The sequence below is a fragment of the Pterocles gutturalis genome, unplaced genomic scaffold (assembly GCF_000699245.1).
Source record: "Pterocles gutturalis isolate BGI_N339 unplaced genomic scaffold, ASM69924v1 scaffold26532, whole genome shotgun sequence".
In the NCBI taxonomy this organism is placed as follows: Eukaryota; Metazoa; Chordata; class Aves; order Pterocliformes; family Pteroclidae; genus Pterocles; species Pterocles gutturalis.
The window spans coordinates 10,258-37,239 of record NW_010113595.1 but is presented as its reverse complement, the minus strand read 5'-3'; the positions used below and the strand labels follow the sequence as shown (position 1 = coordinate 37,239).

At 35.7% G+C, this 26,982-nt stretch overlaps 1 protein-coding gene across 1 annotated transcript in view; it reads left to right on the top strand.

The window, feature by feature from the left end:
- CASK (calcium/calmodulin-dependent serine protein kinase (MAGUK family)) overlaps positions 1-26,696 on the top strand; it is a 71,334-nt gene extending 44,638 nt beyond the window's left edge. The window contains exons 11-19 of the mRNA XM_010074570.1: positions 3,977-4,045; positions 5,371-5,406; positions 8,172-8,368; positions 9,550-9,665; positions 14,738-14,803; positions 14,895-14,975; positions 16,791-16,993; positions 19,154-19,237; positions 25,287-26,696. Coding sequence (XP_010072872.1) covers positions 3,977-4,045; positions 5,371-5,406; positions 8,172-8,368; positions 9,550-9,665; positions 14,738-14,803; positions 14,895-14,975; positions 16,791-16,993; positions 19,154-19,237; positions 25,287-25,463 — 1,029 coding nt within the window. The 3' untranslated portion in view covers positions 25,464-26,696. The remainder of the gene's footprint in view (positions 1-3,976; positions 4,046-5,370; positions 5,407-8,171; positions 8,369-9,549; positions 9,666-14,737; positions 14,804-14,894; positions 14,976-16,790; positions 16,994-19,153; positions 19,238-25,286) is intronic.
- Positions 26,697-26,982: the final 286 nt, after the last annotated feature.

Here is a 26,982-nt window from a genome sequence, read left to right as displayed (position 1 = left end):
TTGCAAAACATCTTGTTAATTTTTAATAAGAAAAACTAAATATTAGTAGAATCAGAGACAATCTGCCTTTTATATGCAATCTGTCTATATGCCTTTATATATAAAGGTATGGGTGAGGTGTTTTTGAGGGGAACCTGTTTTTCAAATAACTGAGATTTGTACCTCACTTGCCATATTCTTCTTCTTTTGTGAGCGTTTAAGAGAAGTGTTGTGGTGATGTTTTCTAAATATTATGCCACTTTTGCATATTTAGGGAAGTCCTGTCCCTATAATATGTAATGATAGTTCAGTGTCACTAGGCAGCTTCCAAAATCTCAACTGAATAATTTCAAGTTTTTTAGGGATTTGTGGCTTTTGCTGCACCCATGCCTTTCACTTAGTTCTCAGGTCTTCTATTTTGTGGAGCAGACTTTGTATGAAAACATAATACTTACGAATTCCCTTGTATAGGAATTTGATCAGCAGATGTACTGTGGGGTGACCTGTTTAGTCATTGGTGGGGCAAATGGCTGGAGTTACTGAGATATGTAGATAACATAGTGGCCAGGATGTTGTGTTTACTGGTTTAGATACCCAGGAAATTACAGACTACCTAAATGTGAACTTAAGTAATTATTGCAACACATTCTTCTTATGGCTGACGACCGTGTATGCTGTTTATACATTTCAGCTAATGCTTTATCCAACTGAGTAAGCATTTTGCTCTAGCTACACTTGCATTCTTACTTCATACTGACAAAACACCCTGAGTAACTTTTTATAGTGTCAGATATGTGAGAATGGTAAGGGAAGTACTTTTTTTTTTCTTTTCTTTTTTTCTTTACAAACAACTTTCCTTATAAACATATTTATGTTTCAGATTGTCTTTGTGAAACACTTGTTTCATTAAGAAGAAAAACCTTTTTATATATCTATATGAGATTTTAAAAATCTGGTGGTAATCATCATGGATTTTTTTCCTTTAGCCTTGCAATGTTTCCATTAGTGCTTAGACTATAAGACTTTTTATAGTGTTAAACCTTTTTATATTTGAGTTAAAAATACTTTCAGAAAGATTCCTTGAGCAAGACTTAAATTTAAATGTATCTGCAGATTTTTGGAATGTCTCTCTTTTTTTTTTTTTTTTTGGTGGCTCTGGCGACAGTGTCGTTAGTCTAGCTGTTCTTGTCAGTATCTAATTTGATCAGGCCACATCTGTTAGATGTAATTAACTTCTGCTATAGGATTGTATCTCAAATGTATGGATTTATCATTCATAATCCACACCTAAGAGCAAGGAATCAACAAGAAACTAGTTTTGCTACCATTTGGAAATAATTGTGATTGTTTCCTCTAAGGCTTCAACTGCAGTGCTTGAACTGAAAAGCATGGATCCAGAAGACTGCCCTTTTGTTATTTGGCTAGGGGCTAGACGTGTTTGGGAAGTCTACATGGTCAAGTTATACTGAAATATGATGATAACACTTCTACATTACTCAGAATCATTGGATCTTCAAAGTGTTTTTCTGCTCTTTTCCCCAGGAGAAATAGGGCTTTTTCTGATTTACTGGAGAAACAGTCACCACCAAAGCTGAAGTTTTCCAGTCCAGTTCTAAGCAGTCCTAGTATTCTACAAGGATCTCGCTACTCATTGATTTGTCTGATTCGACTGTGCATAATACAGTTTTTCTCTTAATTTTGAGTCTGATATTTTTTGAAGAAAGACCAGGTCCCTAGGAAATTAAGAATCTAAATGCCTTTGAAATTGTGGCTGAACTACCTAATTTTTTAAAAATTGTAAATATGCCTTTTGACTAGCTTAGCAGATTAATTTCTTACAGTTAGTACTGAAATCACCTGTAGCACTGAGAATGTGTATTTTCCTCAGTATGTTAACAAGGTGAACATTTGCTCTGGGTAATGTGCTGTCTTCTGTTGAGAATTGTTGGCTGAAAAATCAAATCAAAATATTCTCAAACCAAGAAAATTTCCTTCAATGGGTGAGGAGCCTTCGAGAGAGTCTGAAAATGGTGGCGTTCTCCAAGTTATTCTAAACTTGTTTTTCTCCTAATGACTTGGGTGCTTCCATCACTTTCCAAAGCTTTCCCTTGCTAAACCATCACTGACTAAGCAGATCATTAAAAAGTAGGTTTTTTATTAAAAAAAAAAAAGTAAAATTAATTTTTCGCCTCTTCTTGAAAGTGAGAAATTGACAGAGACAGAATTGCAGAGCAAGCAGAAAATCTCTATAAAAAAAAGGAAGTCACTGCTTTTTTTGGAGAAAAACATCTCCTAGCTGCTATTTGATAGAGGTGATGCTGATAATCCCATACACAAACTAAATTAATAACAGTTCCTTTAGGCTTTTCTTCTTTCTTTTTTTCTTTTCTTTTGCAGTAGTGAATAGCTTATTTGGTCTCATTTGAAGATTTTAAACTTGTTTTGCTGGAGTGATTTAGTAAATAGTATTAGAGCTGATTTCCCCCAGTCTGTTACATGTTGCAGGCAACTGTGAGAGCCAAATAAGCATTTTGTTCTTATGCATCTAGCAGAAGTATACAGATTTAAGTACTTTGAACCACAATAATTTTATAGCCATAAAAATGTCAGATCTGTCCTCAAATGTATTAAAATCAAAGCAAGCATGTAGATAGCTGTATATGGAACTTATTATGAAATAATATATATAGTGAGTCCACAAAAAAAGTTCAGAAGCTATAAATAAGTTTGTTGCACATCAAGCGTACGGGAAATAAGAGTAATAAAGTATTGCCCATCATTTTAACTTTTTTTGATAGTTTTAAATAGCTATGAGTGCTATCGCATGATTAGTGTAAGTTAGAGAATATTAGTAGAGGACCTTTACCTGATTAATGTTGTTGCATGAACAGTTTAGCTGCAATTCTTGTTTTTAATTTGTTCACAAAGGGCACTTATATTGATAAAATGTGACAGGGATAACTTGTTTTTCTTTGAGAACTCTTTTAGCCCTTTTCTCTGCTATCCTTTATGTTATATAAAATCATCAGACATGCCTAAATTGACCTTTGACATGGAATATAATATTCCAAAATTCCTTTGGGAGTAGAGGGGATTTTTATCTTTTTTTAATGTATGAGTGAATTTATTTCCTAAATAGGTGGCTCAATTATCTGATCTTACAGAATTAAGTGCTGTACAATCAAAATAGCATGTGAAAAATATTACTCTACAAGCAGCTTCCCTGCCTCTGCAAGACCCAGTCAAAACTCCTATTATCCTTTCTATAGAACTTCTTGGTATGCACCCTGCATCTTCTGTCTCCTCACTGAAGTCTAGGACCACATTGGTAGTCTGAGTTAAGAGAGGTGGCTTTTTTTAAAGTGATATATTTTGGCAAAGCTTAAAGTTTTTAAGCCCATAAGAATGTTGGCAGGAAAAAGAAAAAAGAAAAAAAAAAAAAACAGTATGCTGTAAAATGGATGAGGAGGGAGAAGAGAGTATCCAAATTCCTTCTCATGTGTTAGCTTCAGTGTCTTGGAGACACTGCATATAGGTGCATCTCACAGAATAGAAACTAATCAACACTGACCTCCACCGCATAGCTGAAAAAAGATTTAGAAGTGTCTTTAAAATGCCTCATTCTGTTCCAAGTTTTATTCAGCCTGTAACTTTCTGGTAATTACCTTTGACAAAGACACCAGTATGACCCATGGCCTTTAGCGTTGTCAACAACATGAGATCCGAGAGGTCCCAAATACCTGATAAAAAAAAAAAGCTGTTTGATTGCTCAGGCAATATAAAAATATTTATTACCTAGGATACATCAAAATGTCAAGCCTTGAATCTTAAACTATAGAAAAAAAATTAAGATTTATGGAGTTTGCAGTGTGGAAACTTTCACAGATAAAGCAGCTAAGCAAATGGTTATAAGGCTGTGGATGTAACTGTTCTTTTAAATATATCTGTGTTCCTGTGATAGTGTTGTGTTGTTAATGAACCTTGTGTCTTATTTCAGAGAGATTCCCCCTCTACATCCAGACAGTCCCCAGCTAATGGTCATAGCAGCACTAACAATTCTGTTTCGGTAAGATTTCCAGTTCCACACAGAGAAAGTGTGAAATTTTTGTTGGTGCTCATCTGCCATTACTGTTATACTTATTGTGTGGTCAGTGGAAAATTTTGTCCTGCTGATAAAACCAAGGTTTTATGTAACTCCCCATTTTCTTTTTTTAAGAGTTTTTTCCAACATATTCTCATTAAAAGCCATATAGTGAATTAAATGTGAATGACTGTAATGTGACACTTCAGTCATCCTTAAGTCATTGTTAGCAGTTTCCTCAAAAGCAAGCAAAGTGGAAGTTTGATTTCCATCTTGAACTTTGGAAGCAGTGTTTGAAGAAAGAATAACTGTGCAGTTGGTATTTCAGGACATTATAGACTTTTTGTTTTTTGAGAGCCCTCTGGAACATGTACTGGTTTCCGCTATCTGAGTTAACGAATTGGTGTGCCCTCTGCTGTTGTGGTACGTGCACATACTTTGTGAAATATGAGCCTTGCCTGGATATGAAAAGCAAAAGAAAGTGGCTTTAAAACTGCACTACAAACCAAGCTATGATTATCACATCTTTAACACAAAGTACTTCTGTTTCGTATGTATTCGGGCAGAAAGGTGCTGTTGATCTCCTGTTTTTCTGAAGTATATTAATGTTAAAATTTGTGTTGTTTATCATTTGTCATTGTTTGGACCAACGTAGTAACTGTACATGCAAGTTCCTTCAGTAAGAGTGTTGTCAATATCAGGAGTTCATGGGGGCTAGCTAAAGAAAAAAAAATTAGTAACTGCTCCTTAAACTATTAAAAAATTACGACTTAGAAATCATTTGCCACAAGGTAAAATGCTTATTAATTAATACAATAAAAAATAATTGTGAATGAAAAATTAAAGAAATTTTTGTTAATTAAATTGAATTTGTAACACAGTTAGCAGTTACAATCTTATTCCTCAGCACAATTAATTACATTATACATTTTTGATTATGAAATTGTTAATATTTATAGTAGTCATCCTTCTCTTTTAAAAACAAGACTAAGTATTAAGTGGAAAAGGCATTCACATAAAGAGCCTCTTTCACTTGATGGTGCTTTTGTGTTGAAGATGCTGAAGTATTTATTAAAAGCACATTCTCTATCTGCTTAAACTTTTTACCTGCTTTCTTCAGCTTGCTGCTAAACAGCCTGGGTTTGAGTTTTCTTTAAGAAAAAAATATTTCTAAAAATGGGTCAATGCTTTATACTTTTGTCTGACTTACCATTTTGCTGTAATATAGTATGAATCACTAACAAATGGTGTTGTATACCCTTAAAAAGTAAAATGAAAATTTCTTCTCCTGGGTTGACTTTATTCTGCAGGACTTGCCATCGACTACACAACCAAAAGGACGACAGGTGAATAGCTATTCTCCATGGGAATTTTTGTAAACTTAGCTGCTAGTGAACATCCCTGCTTATCTTTTTCCCCCTCATATTCTGTATGTGCTGGACTAAAACACTGAATCTTGGAAAATTTGTTCCATTTTTATTTTCATTTTTCTTTTTAACTCATTTGTTTGTGGCTAATTCAAAATAGCATTTTTTTCATGTGTCCATGTGTGTGAGAGTTGCAAAGTCATTGTAAATTTAACTGGAGATGTTCTTTTAGTTCAGAATGCATTAATAGACTTACTGTTGTGCAGTGACCTGTGCAGATTCTCATCTTAGAGGAAAGCTCAGATTTATATTTTAGCTGAAATGGAGACTAGTATGGCAAGTGTCTAATACTCTATTCTAAAACATTGTACTGACAAAGATTCTAAAACTTGAGTTGGTCTGTAACTAGTTACTAACGTTAAGAAAGCTCTTCAAAGAAAACTTTAAGGACAGTTTCTGTTAAGAGTTGATAAGTCTGAAGATAGCCTCTTACATTTTCAGTCCTAAGGCCCAGATTCAGTAACTTCCCTTAACTTTGTTGCCTTGACTGCAGTGTGTGTCCTCATGGACCAACGAACTTCCTTCTCCAGAGAATTCCAAGAAAGCCCTTAAGGGCTCTGCAGAGGGTTCCCTATGATTCCCTTTGCAGTTTTCAGAATATATATTTTTTACTGCAGCTTCCAAATCAACACATACCATCAAGTGATTTGTGATTCATCTTCAGAAACTTCTCCATTTATATATAGCCCCTCTAAAATCTGCCTCTGAATCATAACTGTGGATTCAACCACTTCCTCTACCAAGGGTTTTAACAATAACTCTTGCAATTCCATTCAAAAGAGTCAATGGACTCCATGATCTGTTGTCTTTGACAATCTTTTTATACTGCTGTCTGGTTAAGTTGGCTGGAATATCTATTACAAGGATGGATTGCTCTCACTTTGTTTCCCATTTTTAAAGCTTACAGCTATATGGTTCTTTTGACTTTCTGTTGTCTTCTGAAGCTTCCAGCTGCCTGAATGTAGTACTGGAAAGGCTGCGTGAAAGACCTTCCCAGCTGTTGTGTTAGGTTTTGGTTTTCCTCTCATATTTTTCCCAGGAGAAGAGAGTTTGTTCAAGGCAATATGAGAATAATGGTGTTCTTTGTACTCGCACCATTTATAGTTAACTGTTTTTTTCAAGAGTCTTTTCCCGTTGAACCAGCAAATTTTTCTGGTAGCTTGTCATCCTTGAAGACAGTAAAGGCATGGATAACAGATACATTGCTGTCTCTAAGGAAGTCTGTAACATTCCGTGAACCGCCAGTATATGGAGGATAGTGGCTTACACTGGAGCAGGGACTTGAAAACCAGGGAAGCTTATAGATTATAAAAATCCTGCTCAGTTTTCTAGACCTAGGTTAGATAAGGTTGAGGGGAAATAAGGGATTGGTTCAATACTGATTACTTCATAGAAAGCCAATTACTAAATAAACATAGTTGGTTTCAAAATATCCCATTTTTCAGGTGACTAAAAGAAGCTAAGCTGCTTGTCTAAACTCACACACTCAATGCACAACAGAATAAGGGTCAGATTTAGTATACTAAGATTTGTGTTCTATATTGGTATTACCATCTGATGCTCTCACTGTAAACAGATAAAAATGCATCGGGTACAAGATAGTAGTGACTAGCCATTTTTAAGTTAATTTATTCAGATGTTGGGCTGCAGATTGGATTACTGTAGGAATGACATTTTTATAGTGCCATGAATAGTGCTAACACTGCATAGTTACTGCTATTTTTGGAGCAGAATTTGAGCAAAGTTGAAAAGTGTTTATTACAGCTTAAATGAAGGATATTACTTTGTAGTGTAAATTTTTTTTTTTTAAATCTAGTCCATTTTTAGTAAGAAAATCAGCAGTAGACTATACATGGCTGTCTGCGATGCTATGGGGTGATGTTTTAAGTTTATGAACTGTAGAAATTGCCCATCTTGGACGTGACAATCCGATTTTAAGATCCTTGGATGCATCAAGGCTGTAATTAGAAATCAGAACTGGAGATCACTTTTATTTCCTAGGCTTGAGACCTCGCTAACATGCAAAGCAAGGATTGGTATATTATTTTAAATTGTGAACTCAGAATCTGAGTTCCTTCTGTTAAAAGTCTTTAGAGCATAACTGACTCAAGTCATTAGTTTTCATTTGCATGGGAGTGGACTTTTACTGAAAAACCCATGCAGAGAATTCCCAGATTCCTCCCATGTAACTGCATGCGATAGGTGCAACACAAGAATTCCTATTTAATCTGAAAGAAAAGGGGTACTAAAAATCAGTAAGGTAGCCCAAGTCCTTTATACTGTCATACAAATTTTTAAAATATATCATGGGACTTCAGTTGGAAAATACAGTACAGTTCAAGTTGCAAGCTGCTGGGTTTTAGTCTGTAATGATTCATAATCATTAACATTGATTTGAGGGACTCTTATAATTTTATTACATGTTCATTTTTGCTGTTCAGGTCTTACAGTATGTAAAAGATATGAGCTTTCAAAATAACATCATATGTCTCCATTGTTTTGCTGGGTTTTGTTTTTTTATGTTTCATTTTCAGCTGTAACTTATGTTTTTGCCATCCTGTTTCTTCCTTTGCTTGTTGCAAACAGTATGTGTAGCTACATGCACAGATTAAATTTTCACCTGTTACTCTTAATACTGTACCAGTAATAACATTGCAGCATCTTTTCTAAACTCTTTTTTATAGATATATGTTAGAGCACAATTTGAATATGATCCAGCAAAGGATGACCTCATTCCTTGCAAAGAAGCTGGCATCAGATTCCGAGTTGGTGATATTATCCAAATCATTAGCAAAGATGATCACAACTGGTGGCAGGGTAAACTTGAGAACTCCAAAAACGGTACTGCAGGTCTTATTCCTTCTCCTGAACTTCAAGAATGGTATGAGTTAAGTCTTCTATAAAAGTGAATTTAGCTTTGCTTTTATTTCTGTCTTTCACGCTTTTCATTGTTGTATAGCTAGTTTTTGTATAAATTTTTTTCTTGTTTCAGAAAAAGTCTATATATTGCCTCAGTTTGTGTGGCATTAATTTTTTTTCTCATATACGCATAGCAGTAAGGGTTGCATGCGATAACAAATGTGTGGTTACATGAGAAAAATAAACACCTGTGTTAGTAAACATCATTGTGCTTTCTGATATATAGGAAAGTAGGACTGAAGGCTACATACAAGTTGTTTTTCATTAGTACTGCTTATATGCAAGTGCTGCAGGAATAAGGTGTTAGTAAGGCATCAAGCACAAAGGTCATTGAGGGGCTTTTGTGTTTTTATCTCCTTTTCCTTTTTCATGTGAAAGCCAAAAAATGGAAAGAAATCATAGTGCAAAGATTCCTGAATGATAGATTCAATGAACAGCTCTGGCACTGAGTACCACAAAAGCAATGCAGAGTTCCTGCAGAAGCTGTTTACTAAATATTTTAAAAGTATCAGCACAAACTCTGGCAAGCAAGTCCTGGGCCCTGATTTTTATGGCCATAACTCAAGAAAGTTGATCAATACAGATAATCTAGCCCAAAATATTTCATACAAGATTTTCTATGTAAATGGTTTAACAGCACTTTTGCCACCTGGACTGTCTGAGAGAGATTTTGCTAGGAGAGAAACAGAGGTAGGTGGACAACATTTCATTCCATCTCAGGAGCTCCCTTGCAAGCCCTGGCATAAGAGACACATTGGTACATTGCAACAGGAATACTTGCAATACGTTGTCCTAAAGATCGACCTCAAAACAGTTCCACAAGTTGCTCTGAAGTAATTTAGACTATAGTGGTCTTTTCAGAGCTCATGCTCTTCCAGTTTAATCTGCTGCAAAATGATCTACAGCCATTTTAGTAGCTGCCCTTCCTCCCATGCTCACTTGATCTGTGAGCTTTAATGATCTACTACTAAGAAGATATTATTTATATCAAAATGCCTCTGTATATGTCATTAAAAAGAAGTTTTGAAAAGTTTTACTGTACTCTTGTACTATTAAAAAGTTGTATTTTTCTAAATCATTCTGTGTGGCTTTTTAAAAATACTTTGATTACAACAAAAAAAAATTTTCTCTTGCATATGCCAGGCGAGTTGCTTGTATTGCCATGGAGAAGACGAAACAGGAGCAACAGGCCAGCTGTACTTGGTTTGGAAAGAAAAAAAAGCAGTACAAAGACAAATATTTGGCAAAGCACAATGCAGGTATGAAAAAAAAATGCAAGTATCTTTAACAGGTTAAATTTTTACAATCTAAACCTTGCCTTTAATTGTTCAGCTGGCACTGTTACATAAACCTAATGAGTTACTTATGAAAACATAAAATTCTAATTGTGCCAACATTACTCTGCTTGTTCTTCACTATTTAAACATGTAGCTTAATCAGTGAGAGGCAAGCTGCAACAAAATAAGTGTGTCGTATCTTAATATAGGTGTAATTGTTTTGGGTTTTGTATTTAAAGGACCACTAGAAACCAACAGGATATGAATTTTGCAATCTATATAACTGTACTGTGCTCTACAGAAGACTTTTCAGTAGCATCCTTGTTTCTATGTGTTTACAGTTAGAGATTATATATGTGAAAACATAATGAAAAGGCATTTTTCTTCAAGTATTACAGCTTGAAGTGGAATAAGAGCCCTTATTTACAGTTACCAAATAGAACAAACTGTGGAAGTATATACTCCTTGCAGTGATTTCTGCCTGAATCCTAAATTTTGTGTTTCTCTTTAGGCTGCTGAAAAGTTGAATTGTTTTAGAGAATTTTGAAAGTAAAACTCTGTAGAGTAAGAGATCCTTGCTGAGCAAAATTCATTAGTTTTAGTAGTAAAGAAGGAAGAACCCTTTGTTCATGAGCAGAAATTAGGTCTTCTTTTAATATAAAATACTCAATGTATTGAAACTGTTTCTATTGCTTTGGCATTGATATCACATACTGTGACAATAAATACATTTTTCTGGTCTCTTGGGAGACTTGCAGAGATTTTTATTAGAATTAAAATGTATACTTATCCAAGCACTATAATGAAATTATTTTATATATTGCATTAAGTAATTAGTTTTTTTAGTTGCATTCTTAAATGCACCAATTAAACAATATAAATTTATATTTTTACATTTCTCCTTACCTGTGCAATCTGCGTGCAGGCAGTATCAGACCTCATAATATAGCAATACTACAGAATTTATATTTACTTAAAAGTCATTTGAAAATAAAATCTAATAAAATCAAGGAACAGTAATTGTCATTTAGACTCCTTAATTCACCATCACATTTATGATGTTCACAGTTAAACATAAAATTACTCGTTAACCTGAAAACCCTTCTGGATTGTCGCTAAATATTTAATTATGAGACAAGTAGAGATTGAAAGCTTTAACCTGCTTCCTTTCTTTTTCCAGTTTGACGTTCTGGTTGTTTTAATATTTCCACTTCATTGCGGTAGCACTAAAAACATGTTTTACTAATTATGACCTTAAGAAAAACTGTCGAGAATAAACTTGATTTTATCACCTAGAGCCTACAACAGTAACGATTTTAAAGTATTATCAATTGCTCCCAGCATACATTCCCACAGCATTACTACTCCCTTCAGTTGTGCCACTATAACTTTGGGTGGCCATGCTGTTAACTGGATTAGCTGAAGAACACCCCAACAAAAAACAGTGATTTTTTTTCATTAGGGCAGATACATTTATTAATACAGTTCACAGTGCAGCTACATAGTTAATAATGTCAGTGTGAGTAAGCATGGCATGCTACAAAGGAATAAGCAAAGGAAAGAGGATGACCAGGGAAGGAGAAAGAGCAGGCAATACTTTAGGAGCAAAACTAGCTCAAAGACTTTGTATCAATTACCTGAAAAGAAGCTAATCTAGACTTTCTTATCTTCATGTAGGGGGAACCTTTTGACAGCACTTTGAGTCTTGTGCTTGCCACTATCAGTGCTGTTAGTCAGTTTACATCCGAGCGCGGTGTTTGCCAAAAATTAGAACCATGAACATTAAAAATTACCAAAATGACCATAAAAGAAACTATTCTTTTCAGAATACCATCTGACACTTTGCCTTTCCCCTAAGTCAAAAAGTTAATGAAAGCACAGACTGGAATCAAGATTTCTCTTAGAAATGTTTATTGATCTTAGGGTCCTTGAGGTATTAGTGATGCCAGTAATATTCCAGGGAATGACCCCAAGTGTAGGATATAAAGAGGTTCACTGAAATGCTATGGTGCTCACATGAGTTTGTTGAGTTTAACTAAGGTGGTACTGAATTTACCTTCTCTGAATTACTCTCTCACATCTGGTATTGTCAGCTAGAAGTAAGGCAACACTGACTTTTGCAAGCTTCCAGTGCATCTGTCTCAGAATAAAAACCTTATCTTTTCTTCAGGTGGATCCAAAATAAGTATCATTAATTTGGAACTGAGAAGTCTAATCCAGATGTCAAAATGTTGCTCTTACAAGAAAGTAGAATTTATTTCTTTTATATCTTAGTATAAAATTCAGTAAATCATTTAGTACTATGTAATCTATTTGGACTTTGCTGTTATTTTTGTCTTAGGGATGAGACTGAACTGAGGTGCTAAGAAATGACCTAGTAAAATACTTCACAGTCAGCTAAGATTTGTGTGGCTAGCTAATGATTTGAGAGCTAAGAATTTGGTGTGATATATTGGGATATTACTGGAAGTAGAAATGAAATTATTCTGCGAATCAGACATAGTTTATGAAGTAAAGAGGAGAGTGTTTCAGTTACTTTTTATCATTAAAAGCAAATATATTCTTCTTTACCAGAAAAATATTACCCTGTTTGTCTTGCCTCCATGCTTAATATTATTGTGTCCTTCAAGAAACAATTTCACAATCATATATCTTAGTGTAAAGTCAGTTTTAAACCAAAGCCCACAGAAAAAAAGAAAGTATTTTTCATTATTAGCTTCACTGACATTTTATAAATGCTCTAGAGATATACCGCAGTGATATCTAGATAGATTTTTTTTGTTTGTTTATTTTACTGAAATATTATTGCAGGACTTCATAAAAGAACACTCTTTACGACATACTAGAATTATGCTTCATATTATTATAGAAAATTGCCAAGCTTTTACAAAATATGTTTATCATTTCTTAATGTGATTTATTTGCCTTGTGTTTAAACTATTGCATGGTAAAGTTTATTTTGTGCATATACTTTTTATTTTACTAATATATTACAAGCCATATCTCAATGACCCCTGTACATTTTTCATGCTGTCTTACTCCCAATGGCCTCTGTGCATGTAAGTAACCTGTCAAGTGACAATGCCTCTTTATTTGCTTCTTACTGTTTCCTTTCAATAACTCCTTTTCTTTGTTGACTAGTAACACAGAAGCATTAAAGTTCAGTCTTTAAATGTGCCCTGTATTCCTTATATCTTGTGTATGTTAAAAAATTAATCATTTTTGTTTGGCATTTGAAAACCCTACATTAGTTAACTCCATGTAGACTGAGACACATCATCTCCATGCTGCTAGTTTGTGATGAAGACATTAATATATATAATTTCTGTTGTTTGTTCCTGTTGCTTGTATCTAACATAATGTGGTTTTGTTCAAGAAGAAAATTAAGGATTTTTTTAATTATTATTTTTTAATGGGAAAAGATACTTGCAGGCCTAGATGGTTAGAATGGTAAAACTCTTTAACGTGTTGTAGATCTTTAGCCCTTTCTAATATGACATTAATTATTAATTAGTTTAAATAGTGTGAAGTTGCAAAAAGGACAGCAGTAAGAATTCCATGTTTGTAGGCTTGTGGTTGTGGAATGGAAGAGAAATCTGACTAAATTCTTGCTTGTTATATTTGGGGAAAGTTCAAAGAGATTCTTCTTAGGATGAAATTCAGAACGCTTCAAATGGACTGTGAAGTTTTCATATCTGTATCTTTTCAAGATATTAAAGAATTTAATATGTCAGTTGACTAATCTGTAGTTTGACCAAATTGAAGTAGTGTTGTTTCTGTAGGGTAAAAAAACTGCCTTTGAATTGAAAAATCTGCCCTATAAAAAGAAATACATTAAGTTAAATCCTTTCCTGCTTTAACTGTGACTTTAATACAAAGACCATGTGATTTCTGGTAGGCTCCACAGTCTTAACGCTGATCTTGGTGGCTGGGGACTTCTGGATAAAGCAAACCAAAGCTTCCACCACTGCTTACTTTCCTAAGGGGTTTTGGATAGGGTGAGAGGGATATGTCCAGACTCATTCTAAAAGATGGATTGGAAATAGTTGAGGTGAATTCACCAGCTTAGGACTTGGAAACACTCAAAGATCCCATACTTTAGATGCAGTCTCTCCTCCCTTCTTTTTGTAGCATGCATGAATACAGAACTGAAAACTCTTGTTATTCTGCTCACAATTACTGATTCGTGTAACCTTTATAAATATGATTAACTGCCTCCTGGCTGCTTTTTTCATTACAATTCTACAAGAATTACCACAGATGATGTGTTATTGGGCACAGGAGGAATAAGCTGGTTTTAATGAACAAAACTGGATTTGTTAATCATTACATACCTTGGCAATTGACAGTAGATTGACAGGCATAATGGAATTCATCCAGTTTCAACTGCAGTTGAAATTATGTCTGAAATAATACTTTTACAATTTTTCCCTAAATATGGTGGAGGTTCTTTTATGTAATGCCATAACTTTTCATTAGAATTCTTCATTCTGTCCGAAGTTTTAAAAGCATGTCAATTTAACTAGCACGTGTGTTTAAAGAGAACTGTAATTACAATTAATATGGTGGTAGTTTTGAAGAATAAATACCACAAAGTATTAATACTCTTCTCTATGCATTTCTCATAGATCTTGTTAAAACATAGTTATGAAAGTATCCCTATCTTTAGTGTAAATAGATGTTCTCACATTGTATTCATGTTGGTCACTGTCTACAGATTTTTCTTTAGTATCACTATTTCTTAGGAATGCAAATGTGAATGGCATGCCATTTTAGCTAATTTTTGTGGTCTGCTGAATACTGCATGAAGGGACATAAACTTTCCTGACCATTTCAGTAGCTTTGTTATTGCTTTTTAAAAGTTTTTTAAATGAACACTTTTGTTAAAATTGCATAACAAAATGGTTTTATTTTCTGTAACATATTACTATGTATTATAAATCTAAAACTTGCTAAAATTATCATTTGTAGCACAGTTTATTATCCCCCTTAATATGCCTTTTCTTCTTATCCCTGTGGGCGTTTCTTTTGTGTTTTAGTGTTTGATCAATTAGATCTCGTCACATATGAAGAAGTAGTAAAACTGCCAGCATTCAAAAGGAAAACACTAGTCTTACTAGGTAATTTTGAGTTATTATTCTGAACATAACAGCATAGTTTTGAATCCCTTATGGTGGAAAATTTGTAATAGATTTTTGTGTTGTGGATTAGGTGCACATGGTGTTGGAAGAAGACACATAAAAAACACACTCATCACAAAACACCCGGACAGATTTGCTTACCCCATTCCTCGTAAGTAGCGATGTTCAACATTGTGCAGAGTTGTTCGTAGCATCCTTGTCAACATACCCATTGTAGTACTACTTGTGTTCAGTTCTGCTGAGATTAATCCTCTCTTAAAGGTGGGAATTGTGGTAGAACTGGGTATATTTCTTTTTTTTTTTTTTTTTTTAGAGGTAGGGGTAGTAAGTAACACCACATTTACACTGAATGTTTTTTAGTATTCACAAAACTTCTTGTTAAGCATACTTCTTTCTACCTCAAATGTTTGTTAATTTAGAATGAAGGCTAAAACATTCTTCATTCTTCTGTGCTATTTTTACATTTACAGTTCAGGTAAGACTGGAACAGCCATGACATTTAAAACTCTGTATAACTCCCATGAGAAGAAATATGAAGTGGTTTTAGAGGAAACCTTTAATGTGTACCTTTTCTATATGTTTTAAATTACTTTTCACAGCCTAGCCTTGAGGACTTGTATTATCCCAAAATTACTTCAAGTTTCCAGAGATGACAATAAGAAAAAGAAAACGCAGTTAGCTTCACTGTTTGCGAGTGGGTTGTTACAAAGAGCACAGGGGTGTTTTCCCTGCATGGCAACCTCTACCAATACCATGGCAGGAATTGCGTATCCTACTGTGATCTCTTGGAGATGCACTCTTTTTCCTCAAGCTAGGCATTCTGAAACAAGAGCATCCAGCAGCTAGATCTGTCCACTCTATTTCAGACTGACTTCAGAAACTCAGTACATGCCTGACAGATGACATTGATGACCATTACGCATTTATTTAATTTTCTTTGTACCTTGTTAGTATTTTACTTTAAAATTGCACTTAGGTGTTTTTCTACCTATAAGGATTTTTTGTTGTTGCTAAGTAGTATTATGTTTATGAACTTATCTGTAAACCTATTTGGAAGAGGAAAAGGATTAGTTTGCTGCTGATTTAAGTTTCCCAGGCTTGGTCGGTCAGGAGTTAGACAAATACCAATACCAGCAGAAGGAAAACAGAAAGACCTAGCCCTTTTGAAAGCATGAGCCATTACATCACCCTAGCAGCAATGTGAAACTGCACTGTCACACTACTGTTTATATCTAGACACTAAAACATAATATTCAACTGAGTGCCTATGAGGACCCCCCCCCAGCCTTTTCTGGAGAGCTGCTGTCCAGCTAGTCAGCCCACAGGATGTACTGGTGCATGGGGTTGTTCCTCCCCAGCTGCAGGACTTGGCACTTCCCTCTGTTGAATTTCATGAGGTTCCTGTCAGCCCATTTTTCCAGCCTGTCAAGGTCCCTCTGGATGGCAGCACAACCCTCTGGTGTACCAGCCACTCCTCCCAGTTCTGTATCATTGGCATCGTCACTTGAGGGTACACTCTGCCCCATCATCCAGATCATTAATTAAGATGTTTAACAGGATTGGGCCCAGCACTGGCCCCTGGGGTAAAATGGAGATGTTAATTGAATTGTTTAGAAGCTATAAAAATTGTGACATCTGGCCTTTCTTTGCTGTCAAAAGCAGCTGATAGGGTCTTATAGTCTTGAACAGGTAAAGGTTGTTTTTGACCTTCTGTTCTTCCTCTGTTACCTTTTGTTTTTTACCTTTTCCACATCCCTTCATCTCCTGCTTTTCCCAATGCACATTCCCCAGATTCCTGTTTTTCCCAGCCCCTGTCATTCTGCCTACCCTGAGCTCATGCTTCACTGTTCTATATGTGATTTGACAGGTCATCGATCATTCAGTGAATAAGTATTGATAAACTAAACAAAAAAGCCATATGTAAGTTTAATATTGCTTTTGTACTAAAAATATTTTGTATTTTCAGACACAACCCGACCTCCAAAGAAAGATGAAGAAAATGGGAAAAATTACTACTTTGTATCACATGACCAAATGATGCAGGATATATCAAACAATGAATACTTGGAATATGGCAGCCATGAGGATGCAATGTACGGGACAAAACTGGAAACGATACGAAAGATCCATGAGCAGGGACTAATTGCAATACTTGACGTAGAACCTCAGGTAATAGATTAGAAGTATATGAAAATGGGACTCAGCACAAATCCTTCAACCTTATTGAGATATATTTATTTTTATTGATTACACACTAGATAAGTAATACATACAGTAATTTATAATAAAAGTCCCTGGAACACCAAACTATCAATCTGTGAAGTAGAATTCTGGTAATCATCTGGTTAGAAGAACATACAGCAGAAACAAATTCATAGTTTAGCTTGGTATGCAACTACTATAGCTTGAAAATCTATTTACCATGTAACTTTTTAATATATGACTCTCATGTCCAGTGAAATGTATCAAAACAAGTGACTGTCATTGCCTGCCAGCAGTAATGTTTCAGTATTTTCAAAAATTTCTCTTTGATGTTGTATTAGAGGGTAATCTTGTTCGTAACTGACTCTTGGCTGCATGTCACTCTTGAGCATGGTCAGAAACATTTGTGGTCAATTGCTGATACTGATCCGGTTTGCACAATGACCACATCAGTGTTCTTTATAAACTCCTTTCTGTGTCTGCAGTATTATACTTTTCAGAAGAGGGTAGGAAAGAAAATCAGGTTCTAAAGAAACACTTATAGTTTCTTCATTCATTATACAAAATCTTCAGTGGAAAATTCTGATATGCTTCCTTTGAAACATCGGTGTAGTCATGACTTTCAATTCATAGGGATGTGATTGTATGGTTTGTTAAGTGGAACAACATGAATATGGACAAATATAATGTTTATATTATTCTAGCAGGTTGAAGGAAATGGGAGGAAAGTCAAAATTGTGATGAGTGTTATCTATTTAAATTTGCTGCCTTTCTTCTTTTTGAATGGATTCAAGAAGTTAAAATTCTTTTAAGAATTGCATAACAGAAATAAGATACCTGACTAAGTTATTTAAGACAGTTCACATAGTATGCTGGTGTGGTGCTGTTCTGAAAAATAAAATCCCACATTTAACAGTTTTCAGGGAGAGCAGCATTTACAGTTCAAATGGAACAGCTGTTAAAAGCAAACTCTCCTGATAAACGTTTTCAACTTTCATTATTCAGAAGCATTACAATTCTCAGAAGCCATTTTAATCTTTGTTAGACTATATTTACATTTGGTAATAGCTGCCTTTGCTACACTTCCTCCAGCATGTGTCTAGCAAGCCTCTTTCTTAACCAGCATCCATTTCAGCTCATTAAGGCCAGCCTGTCTGTGGGCTTATTCCTAGTTATCTTACACCGCTTGCCTGTTTTCCCTTGGGTACTCTCAGTTATGTGAGTTTTCTTGACTTTCACATACGGGGTTTATCTCTTGTTTAGAGGAGGTTGGCATAGATATATATATAGGTGGGTTTCAAGCAGCAGAGATGAAAACCTCTTTAGCCTAGGAAAACGATGGATTGGGGGCTTTTGTTTGTTTAAATTTGGAGAAGACAAGAAGTGAAAGGAGCAATAAAAGGCTGACCTTCAGTAGTCTTACTGTATCTTGTCCATCCGTTTGAGTTCAGCTGAGGTATGTTTGCTTGCTGTCCTGCACTTCAGTCTAGTTTGGATCTGTATCAGTTTCACTTACGGCAGCTCTGTGTGTCAGTCAGTAAATAATGACTAAGTCAACTTTTTAAGGAGAACTCTTTTCTTTTGCATAGATTTGGTTCAGGGAATTGGTGCTGCACTTACTGTATTAGTGCTATTCTCACTTTTTAAAAATTTTACTGTGCTTACTTTATAAATTCAAACCTCTCACATCACATTTTCATTTGTTTCAGAAAATAGTAATTAAAAAGTGTTGGTATGTACTAATCAATATTCACTCTAAAATACAGTTGGCTCTTTTCCCTATTTATGGCTTGACTGAATTTTTTTTACCTAGTGTTATTCAGTTTAAATGCAAACAGAATTCTGCACTCTTTGAGACTGTATGGGAAGAGCCTCTCTGAAAATGCTAAAGCTTGCATTGTCTTGAAAACTCACTTTTGATTAAGGATAAATATATGGTTTGACCACAAAAAATGTAAAATAATGCAAAAAGTGTCTCTATTACTAAGGTCTTGACTCCAGATCAGATAAAAACAAATACCAGTGTTGGTAAATCATTATTTCTTATCTTTTGGTTGTGCGACTAAACTTATTTCACATTGATTGTTGGGGGATTCTTCTAAAGTATCTGATTTTTTTTTCACCTAGGCATTGAAGGTCCTGAGAACTGCAGAGTTTGCTCCTTTTGTTGTTTTTATTGCTGCACCTACGATTACCCCTGGCATTAATGAGGTATGGCATGTTGCAATCTAATGTCCTATGAGAGACAGAATTAAGGATGAGATTCAAACATGCAGACAAGACTCTTTAATTATTTCCCTGTCTGTAAATGGAGAGGCAGAAAGACAGTTGTACAGCAGCATTATTGAGATGTATTTATTGTTTATGAACTAATTTTTCTAATTCAAAATATGAACTTCAAGTTGAAGGATCCACATGATGTTTTCTAAAAATACATATTCTTTTATTTCATTCCCTGCCATAGCTCAAAGATCCATTCCCAAATCCTTGACAAATCATTAGCACAAATTACTCAATTCTGAATTGCAGTGCTGGCACTAGGTTACAGCTGGCCTGAACTGAAGAAATGGATATGCGTGACTGCTGTCATCCCACCTTTGTCTTTTAGTATTTTTTCTGTACAGCAAAAAATATATCATAAATAGACTTACTCATTTCGAAGACTGTTCTCTAAGAATCAGAAGCTTTGACTGAGGGGGTAATTGCTTGTGGAATAATGTTAAGCATTTATGGAGGACCACATCCTGAATGTCCTACTTAGTTTTTTTATAGAGTATCTGCTCTGCAGATTGCTACTGATTTCAAGCAATATCAAGCAATTCTGCATTTAGCTCACAACAGGACAGACGGTATTTATACAAACTCTTTATCTGCTCAGGCTTTTTTAAACCATGATATTAAGGTACTTAATCAATTGGATTTGAACATGAATCTGTTCCAAATCTCCTAGATGTCTCTGTGATCACACAAAAAGTCAGGAGCCCTGTCTCTACAGCCTGCTTCTGTAGAAATGTAATTACAATAGTGTGAAACTATGACATCACTGCAGAGGCTTGCAGGAAACTAAGGAACAAGGCAAACATATTTAGATGCAAATACCCTGAATCATTGCTGAAATAGCAAGTGGAGAGTGAAAAATACTGGCCTGAAGCTGCAAATTTTACTGGCAGCTGTGGCATTCTACTCGTTTGCTGTTACTGAAGGGAGTGATTCTCTCTGACTTGCTCCTGGGACATATACTGCCAACCTGCACTGGCCATGGCACTTACCAGATCATTTAGTGAGCTACTTTTGCTCTAAATTGGATTTTTCTCAGTTTTCAAGTAGTTCACAAAGGCTCTGACAAGCAGCAATGCCAGAACAAGCAGTGAAAGCAGATAGCTAGGAAGAGGGATGGGACAGGGAAGCAGGATATTTTAACTTTCACAGCAGTAGGTTATGTCATTTCACTGTGTCTTATGGACCCATACCCTAACTGGTAAATGTCACACGTGTACAGACCAAGATCTCTCAGAACATCAAAATTTGCAATGTTAGTGAAGTGACAGTTTGTCTAACTGCTGGTCTTGGCGTATGCTGTAAATCAATACAATCTTGAGAAAATACTAAAAATTTATATTCTACAGTGAATTTGCCTTTGTGCAAGCAAATGGCGTGTCATTAGTTTAAAAATAGCTAGAATCGTTCTTAGGATGTGTCAGGCAAGCCCTGTGCTTACAGCAGCACTCAGGCAGCCAGGTACCCTGTGGAATTATGTAGTTGCCTGGCTTTGTTGCCTTCATACTTGTGTCAGCTCCCAAATAGTCTTCCTTGGCCTCACTTATCTTATCTCTACGTACAGACACATTTGGGACAGTTTATATGAGGGAGAAAATGTTTTCTGTGGTACACTGGGAAGAGGACAGAAATGTACTTTTTGTAGTAATGGTGGGGAAATATTTGTTCGTGCCAAAGAAATATTAGTAGAAGCAAAGTATTATTGTCTAAATATTTGCATTCATGCTGTAAGACTGTCTTTATTTTAAGCTCCAGTGACTGAAGTCTCTGTGCATGCAGGGATTCACTCAGGCACATGAATTGTTGAACTGGGCCGCACTTATAAAGCATGCTAATTTATGAATCAGTTAAACTTACAGAAAGGGAAGGGCAAATCCCAAATACAGGATCCTGTTTTCTAAGGTCTACTGGGCTGCATGAAGGGAGATATGCAAGTTGTGCCTGTGTGTTAGCAGCCTGCAGGGCAGCAAACAAGGGTGGAGAGTCCATGTTTCATTTTTTCCCATTCACGCTTCCTTTTTGAAAGGTTCATTTGCATAATGAGTATCCCTTTCTGTTTATCCTCTTATCCTGTTTTGTTTATTTTACTTACGCTTTTTGAGAACACTTCTGTAAATGACAGTCCTTTTTTCCCCTCTTATGTTTTCTTAAATTTCACCTTTGCTTTTCTTTTCATTTTCCCGCACTCGTACTAATTGTACATAGCTGCCAAAATGGTGCAGAAAATTGCCTGTAAGTACCAGCTAGGGGCTGACAAGGTAGTCCTGGTTATTTCAGTAGTTTTAGAATGTAGATATGCTTGTTCCCATTCAATATTACTTTCGCCATTGGAATAAAATTTTAATGCAGTAATGACTTCCGATATCTGTGCTAAAATTATCTGCTAGTATAAAGAAACTAGGGCAAAAAGTTTCTACTCTTACAGCTGTACATCTGAACTTTGTGGTAAAATCAGTGCAGAGGCCTGATCTTAAAAGCATCTGTCTTGAGACACTTTAGCCTATCATAGAACACACAAAATATCTCAATAATCAAGGACCACACAGCAAGAGTTAGGAGACAAAATTATTTTGCTTTCCAACTGAATACAGCAGTGCACTGCAAGCAATTCTGCAAAGCACAAACCAATTTAAATCATATAGGAAATTTCCCAGAGTGTGCCCACCTGTTTAATCACAAAGGAAGCTTAAATCACATTGTTGCTGTGTTAAAACAGAGAGAAGAGAGAGCTTCTGGAAACACTGGAGTATTTCCTCTCTCCTCTAGCTGTTTTCTACCCCCTGTTGCTCAGACAGCAAGCAGCAAAGAGGAGTTGACAGGCTCCACTTTTTTGATCTAAATCTTTATTGAGCCATGTGAAAATCTTTATTGAGACAAATTCTTCTGAATTTTAGCTGTGCTTCCTCCCTTCCTACAGCCAAAGAATAAACGGATTTTTTCCAAAGAAGTCTGCAGTCCACCAGCTGTTTAAATTGGGGAGAACTTCTTTCTGTTGGAGCAAAATTGGCGAAGGCCTGATGGTGTGTTTATATGTTGCTCACAGCCTTAGAAGGGAATATTAGTGATCTGTTATGCTGAGCTTTGACTGTCACAAGCAGCAGCTATTGTCCTACATACTTTAAGGACAAAAAAACCCATCCCTCAGAGACTGAAGATATCTCTGGTGGCCATTATGTACGTGGGAGAGATTTCGTGGATAAAAGCCATGTTTCGCTCCTTTCTGTCTCAGCTATGGTGGAGGAGGGAAGATTAGGAAAGTGATCTGAATTCTAGTGATAGTAAAGAAAAGTCGCTTCCCATAATGGACCCACTGCAACTAGGCCCATATAAAATGCCAATTGCATCAGAGCTGAGGGAAGAAGAAAAGACAGATGTTCTGTTCCCAAATGTGAAATTACTGCACTTGTGGCTACTCATTTGTCCATCTGCAGCTAGCTGAACATTTTGCTAAACATCTTCTTTCTTGAAACTATTGAGAGCACAACTGCTGGAAAATATTCTCGGAGAATAATCTGGGATGTTCAATTAAGAAATTTTAGAGCAATTTTGAGGAAGTGCTCGTTTTGAAGGTGAATTTTGGCATTTAAGACTTACAGAGGAAACAATTAGCCAATTCTGACATGGTTTTGAATGTACAAATAGATACCCTGTGACAAACACAGGTGAAATTTGGTCCCAGAATAAAACAAAAATCAAGAATTATAATCTCTTTTCTTTTTGCAGCACTTGAGAAAGTTTGAACCTATTCGAAAACTGCTGCAATGGCCTATCCCAAACTTAATACTGCCCCTAAAAGTACATGAAAGAAGTAATGTTTTACATTTCCAACAGGCTAGGAAATTCAGATATTCTAAAATACAACCCATTTTGATCCCAGTAAAGTTAGATCTAGGAGAAGCTATGTCAGAAAAATACTAATATTTAATGAATTTTTAAAACTTGGTTTTGTGACATCTATGAGTGCAAAGTAAATATTAGTATTCATTCTTCTCTACCTACTGGTTGTTTTTTTTAAAATGAGATAGCTGTAAGTTTTTCAGATTTTTATGGTCAGTCACAGTAAGATAGATGCTTTAGTGAGAACAGTTCATTGTTGTACATAAAGATGACACTGATGGGAAATCTGAGTCACAGCTAAAAAGCTACATATGACTTAACAGTTCTGAGGCTTCATGGGTGTTTTTCAGGTATTGTTAGCCTTGTGCCATAAGATTAAAATTCTTTTCAAGGTGCAGGATGATTTTTGCTAGACTGGCTTTAAATATAAAATTAATCTTAGCTAGATAAGTTTAAAGCACTGAAAATATTCCACTTGACAAGTATGATTTTTTTTTTCTTTGTAGGTTAATTTAAGCAGAAATGTTTAGATCCTCTGCTGATATAAATTGATGTCTCTTTTGGAATCTTCCCAAAAAATTTTTAATATTAGTATTAATCCGTATTGTCCAATTTGTTAATAGCATAAATTAAATTTGTATGTACTGGTATTTTCTATGGAAGTTCCAGGCATCACTGGTGGTACATAATGGTCCATATAAGAAGCATCACGTGTACAGAAGCATATGTGAAGAGTATTTGTCTGACTTTGAATGAAATTTGTAGTGATTATCAAGTGAAAGCGACATCCCTCCCTCATTTGAGGCTGCAGCTTCAGGAGAGAAGCAGAACTGTAACTTTGGTACAGAACTTCTCCCTCAGAAGTGGCTGGTTTCATAGCTACAGGGAAGGAGAACTATTGCAGCGCAGGTTGTTCCCTTCAGAGGACCTGAAAGCCGCTGTTCCACAGCTACTTGTCACTGTAATTACAAATACTTGGGAAGTTGAAACAGAAAAAAAGGGAGGGGGAGGAATTTCTTAGTAGCTGCATAAAAGTCTGTTCCTGGAATAATTTCTTGAGAAAACAGCTATAGGCACTGTGTCTGTACTTCCTGGAGCCTAAAATTCTGTTATAATAAAGTGTGTCCCAATTGATTGATCATGTAGGATGACCCTATAGATACTAGAGAGCAGCAGGAGTCTATACTGTTCATATGTAATTTTGCCCCATATCCACCCCAAACCTGTGGGGCAGGAAGGACTTGATTACTTTCCTGTGGCTATTTCAAGATTCCTGAAAGAAGCAAAAATTTTTTTTTTTAATTTCTAATGGAATTTGCAGGAAGATAATTGAAACTCATAATTGCTGCAGAACCCTAGAAAGAAGCCTTTGGCAATCCCACTCTCTCAGAAAGGCAAACCTCACTAATAAAGCCCATTGCTGTAGCGCTGCTGGCTGCACGGAGCCTGGTAGAGCACCCACAAAGTAGGATGCACTTGTTTCTGTAAGGGCATTGACAACAAAGCCATGGAGAGCACCGGTCTGCTGTCACTGGCCCTTCTTGAGGGTGGGCTGCACAGTCCGTCTTCAGGACCTCACCCTAGGAGATGCTGGCAATGACACGCTCCGAAATAGGAACCACAGAGTGACGCAAAGTGGGAACTTCTTTATCAGTAAATGATTATTAAAGGAAGTAGACCCAAAAGACCAATGCTGAGCAGTAAAACATTACCAAAACCAGGAACAGCTGATACCTGACAACATACCCCCTCCCATTTCTCGTGTTCTTACCTGAACATAGGCCAAATAGCTCCTATTTGTGCACTTCCTAAGTTTTATTCATATATCGTCTCCATTGCTCCATGTCTGTGCCTCTTTTCTAAGCTTCCATCCTCTGCCTTGCTTTTTAATTGTAGACTTGTGTTTTGTCTCAAGTAATGTCATTAACTCAGTGCTGTTTGAATGTCAGCTTCAAGAGAGAAATTGTGCCATTCCTCCCATGTGATTTCCATAGATTTGGGCGGGGAATCTAAGCTACCCAAGCCTCCCTAAGGCTTTTTTTTCCGTTTCCTTCTCTGTAAGCAACAGTTAGAAAGCTATTGTAGAAGAGTACAAAAGGATCCAACTTCTCTCTCTCTCTCATTTTCTTTTCTGACTGCCAAACAGGATGAATCTCTTCAGCGCCTGCAGAAGGAGTCTGAAATCTTACAGAGAACATATGCACACTACTTTGACCTAACAATTATCAACAATGAAATTGATGAAACTATCAGGCACCTGGAGGAAGCCATTGAGCTTGTGTGTACAGCCTCACAGTGGGTCCCAGTCTCCTGGGTCTACTAGACCGGTCGCAAGAGAATTGGAATTAAAAAAAAAAAAAAAAAATCTGTCATTACTGGGAACCACCTCATACATGGAAAACCTCTTCGTTATTGACCTTGTATCAACAGGTCTTGGCCCCTAGAGACTACCTAGATGTAGTGTGACCTAAATTTATAATTATTGTCATGTCCAAATAGATAGGAGAAGGGGGAAAAACAAATTAAACACTAATTTAAAGAGACAGTATCTTTTTTAATCATTTCTCCTAAACTTTAATAAAATGTATCTTTAAATATATGTATTATTCAGTCCTTTGGAATGTTATATTTTTGGAAATCATAGCTTTTTATTTCAAGGGCCCCTAAAAACTGCACAAAATAGATGCTGCTTTCTATAATCTATTTTAATAGTAATAATAATATGATTCTGTTACCTTAACTTGGGGGTGGAACACTACATTCTTTTTAGAGTCTGATTTTATGGATTGGAATACTTTGCTTTCCTTTATTTATTTGAAATAATTAATCTAGTGGTTATGAAACAAATTCATAAATTTTAAAGGCCTTTCTTTGCTTTTTTTTTTCCTAGGGTAGTATTTTTAAGTACTTTTGTGTAACATCCAGATAATGTGATACTGTCTCTTTGAAGAACTCTGTAAAACCTTTAGAAATTTGAAATTGGTTCTTGACTCTTAATGCATGTGGACAGTCGCAAGCGTTCATGCCGTTGGTGTATCTGTGTTGAAAAAACCTGTAATCTACAGCAAAGTACATTCCGTTCATGGGAACACGTACCCAAGGGAATAAAGTAAAATATTATTCTGACTAAGTTGTAAACCTATGCACATCCCTTGCATTTTGGGCAACTTTATAAAAAGAAAACCTGATTTTTATTAATAATAATAATGTAGTGAAATGTGTTTGTAATTTTGTCTCAATTTAATTTGTTGTACGGTGGGAGGGGGCAATTACTGGTTTCACCATTTCAGATCTGTGTTGTCTGAGAGTATTAACGTTTTAATTAAGTTTAAGCAAAGAAATGCTGATTTTTAATATGTATGTAATTGTTAAAAAATGCACACATTTTAAAAGATAATACTGTGCAATGAGGAAACCAGTTTAGGCATTGCTATAAACTGACTATTCCAAAAGACTCATCTACAACAGCCCTGTAAATTACTTTAAAATGGTAATTGACTCTTCAGTCTGACCAATTTTTTTATTTTAAATATAATTCCTTTTATGTGTTCAACAATTAAATGCTTTTGGGTCCTTCATTTCATTGCAGGGAGTTTCAAGAACAAATCAGTGACTCTTGCAGTGAGAAAAGGTTTCTTAAAGTCTGTTTAGGGAAGGCTCTGGTAGGGGCACAGCCTGTAGTCTGTTCCAGGAGCTCTGCTCTGCCTCTATAAGCACAGGTTGAACTAATTTAGAATTAAAGCAGAGCCAAGAAAGAAAATTCAACCATGTGCTGACGTGGTGTTTTGTTTCCCTTCTTCGTGCTCTCACTGGCCCAGATGGTTTGCATTTTTTTCTGAAAA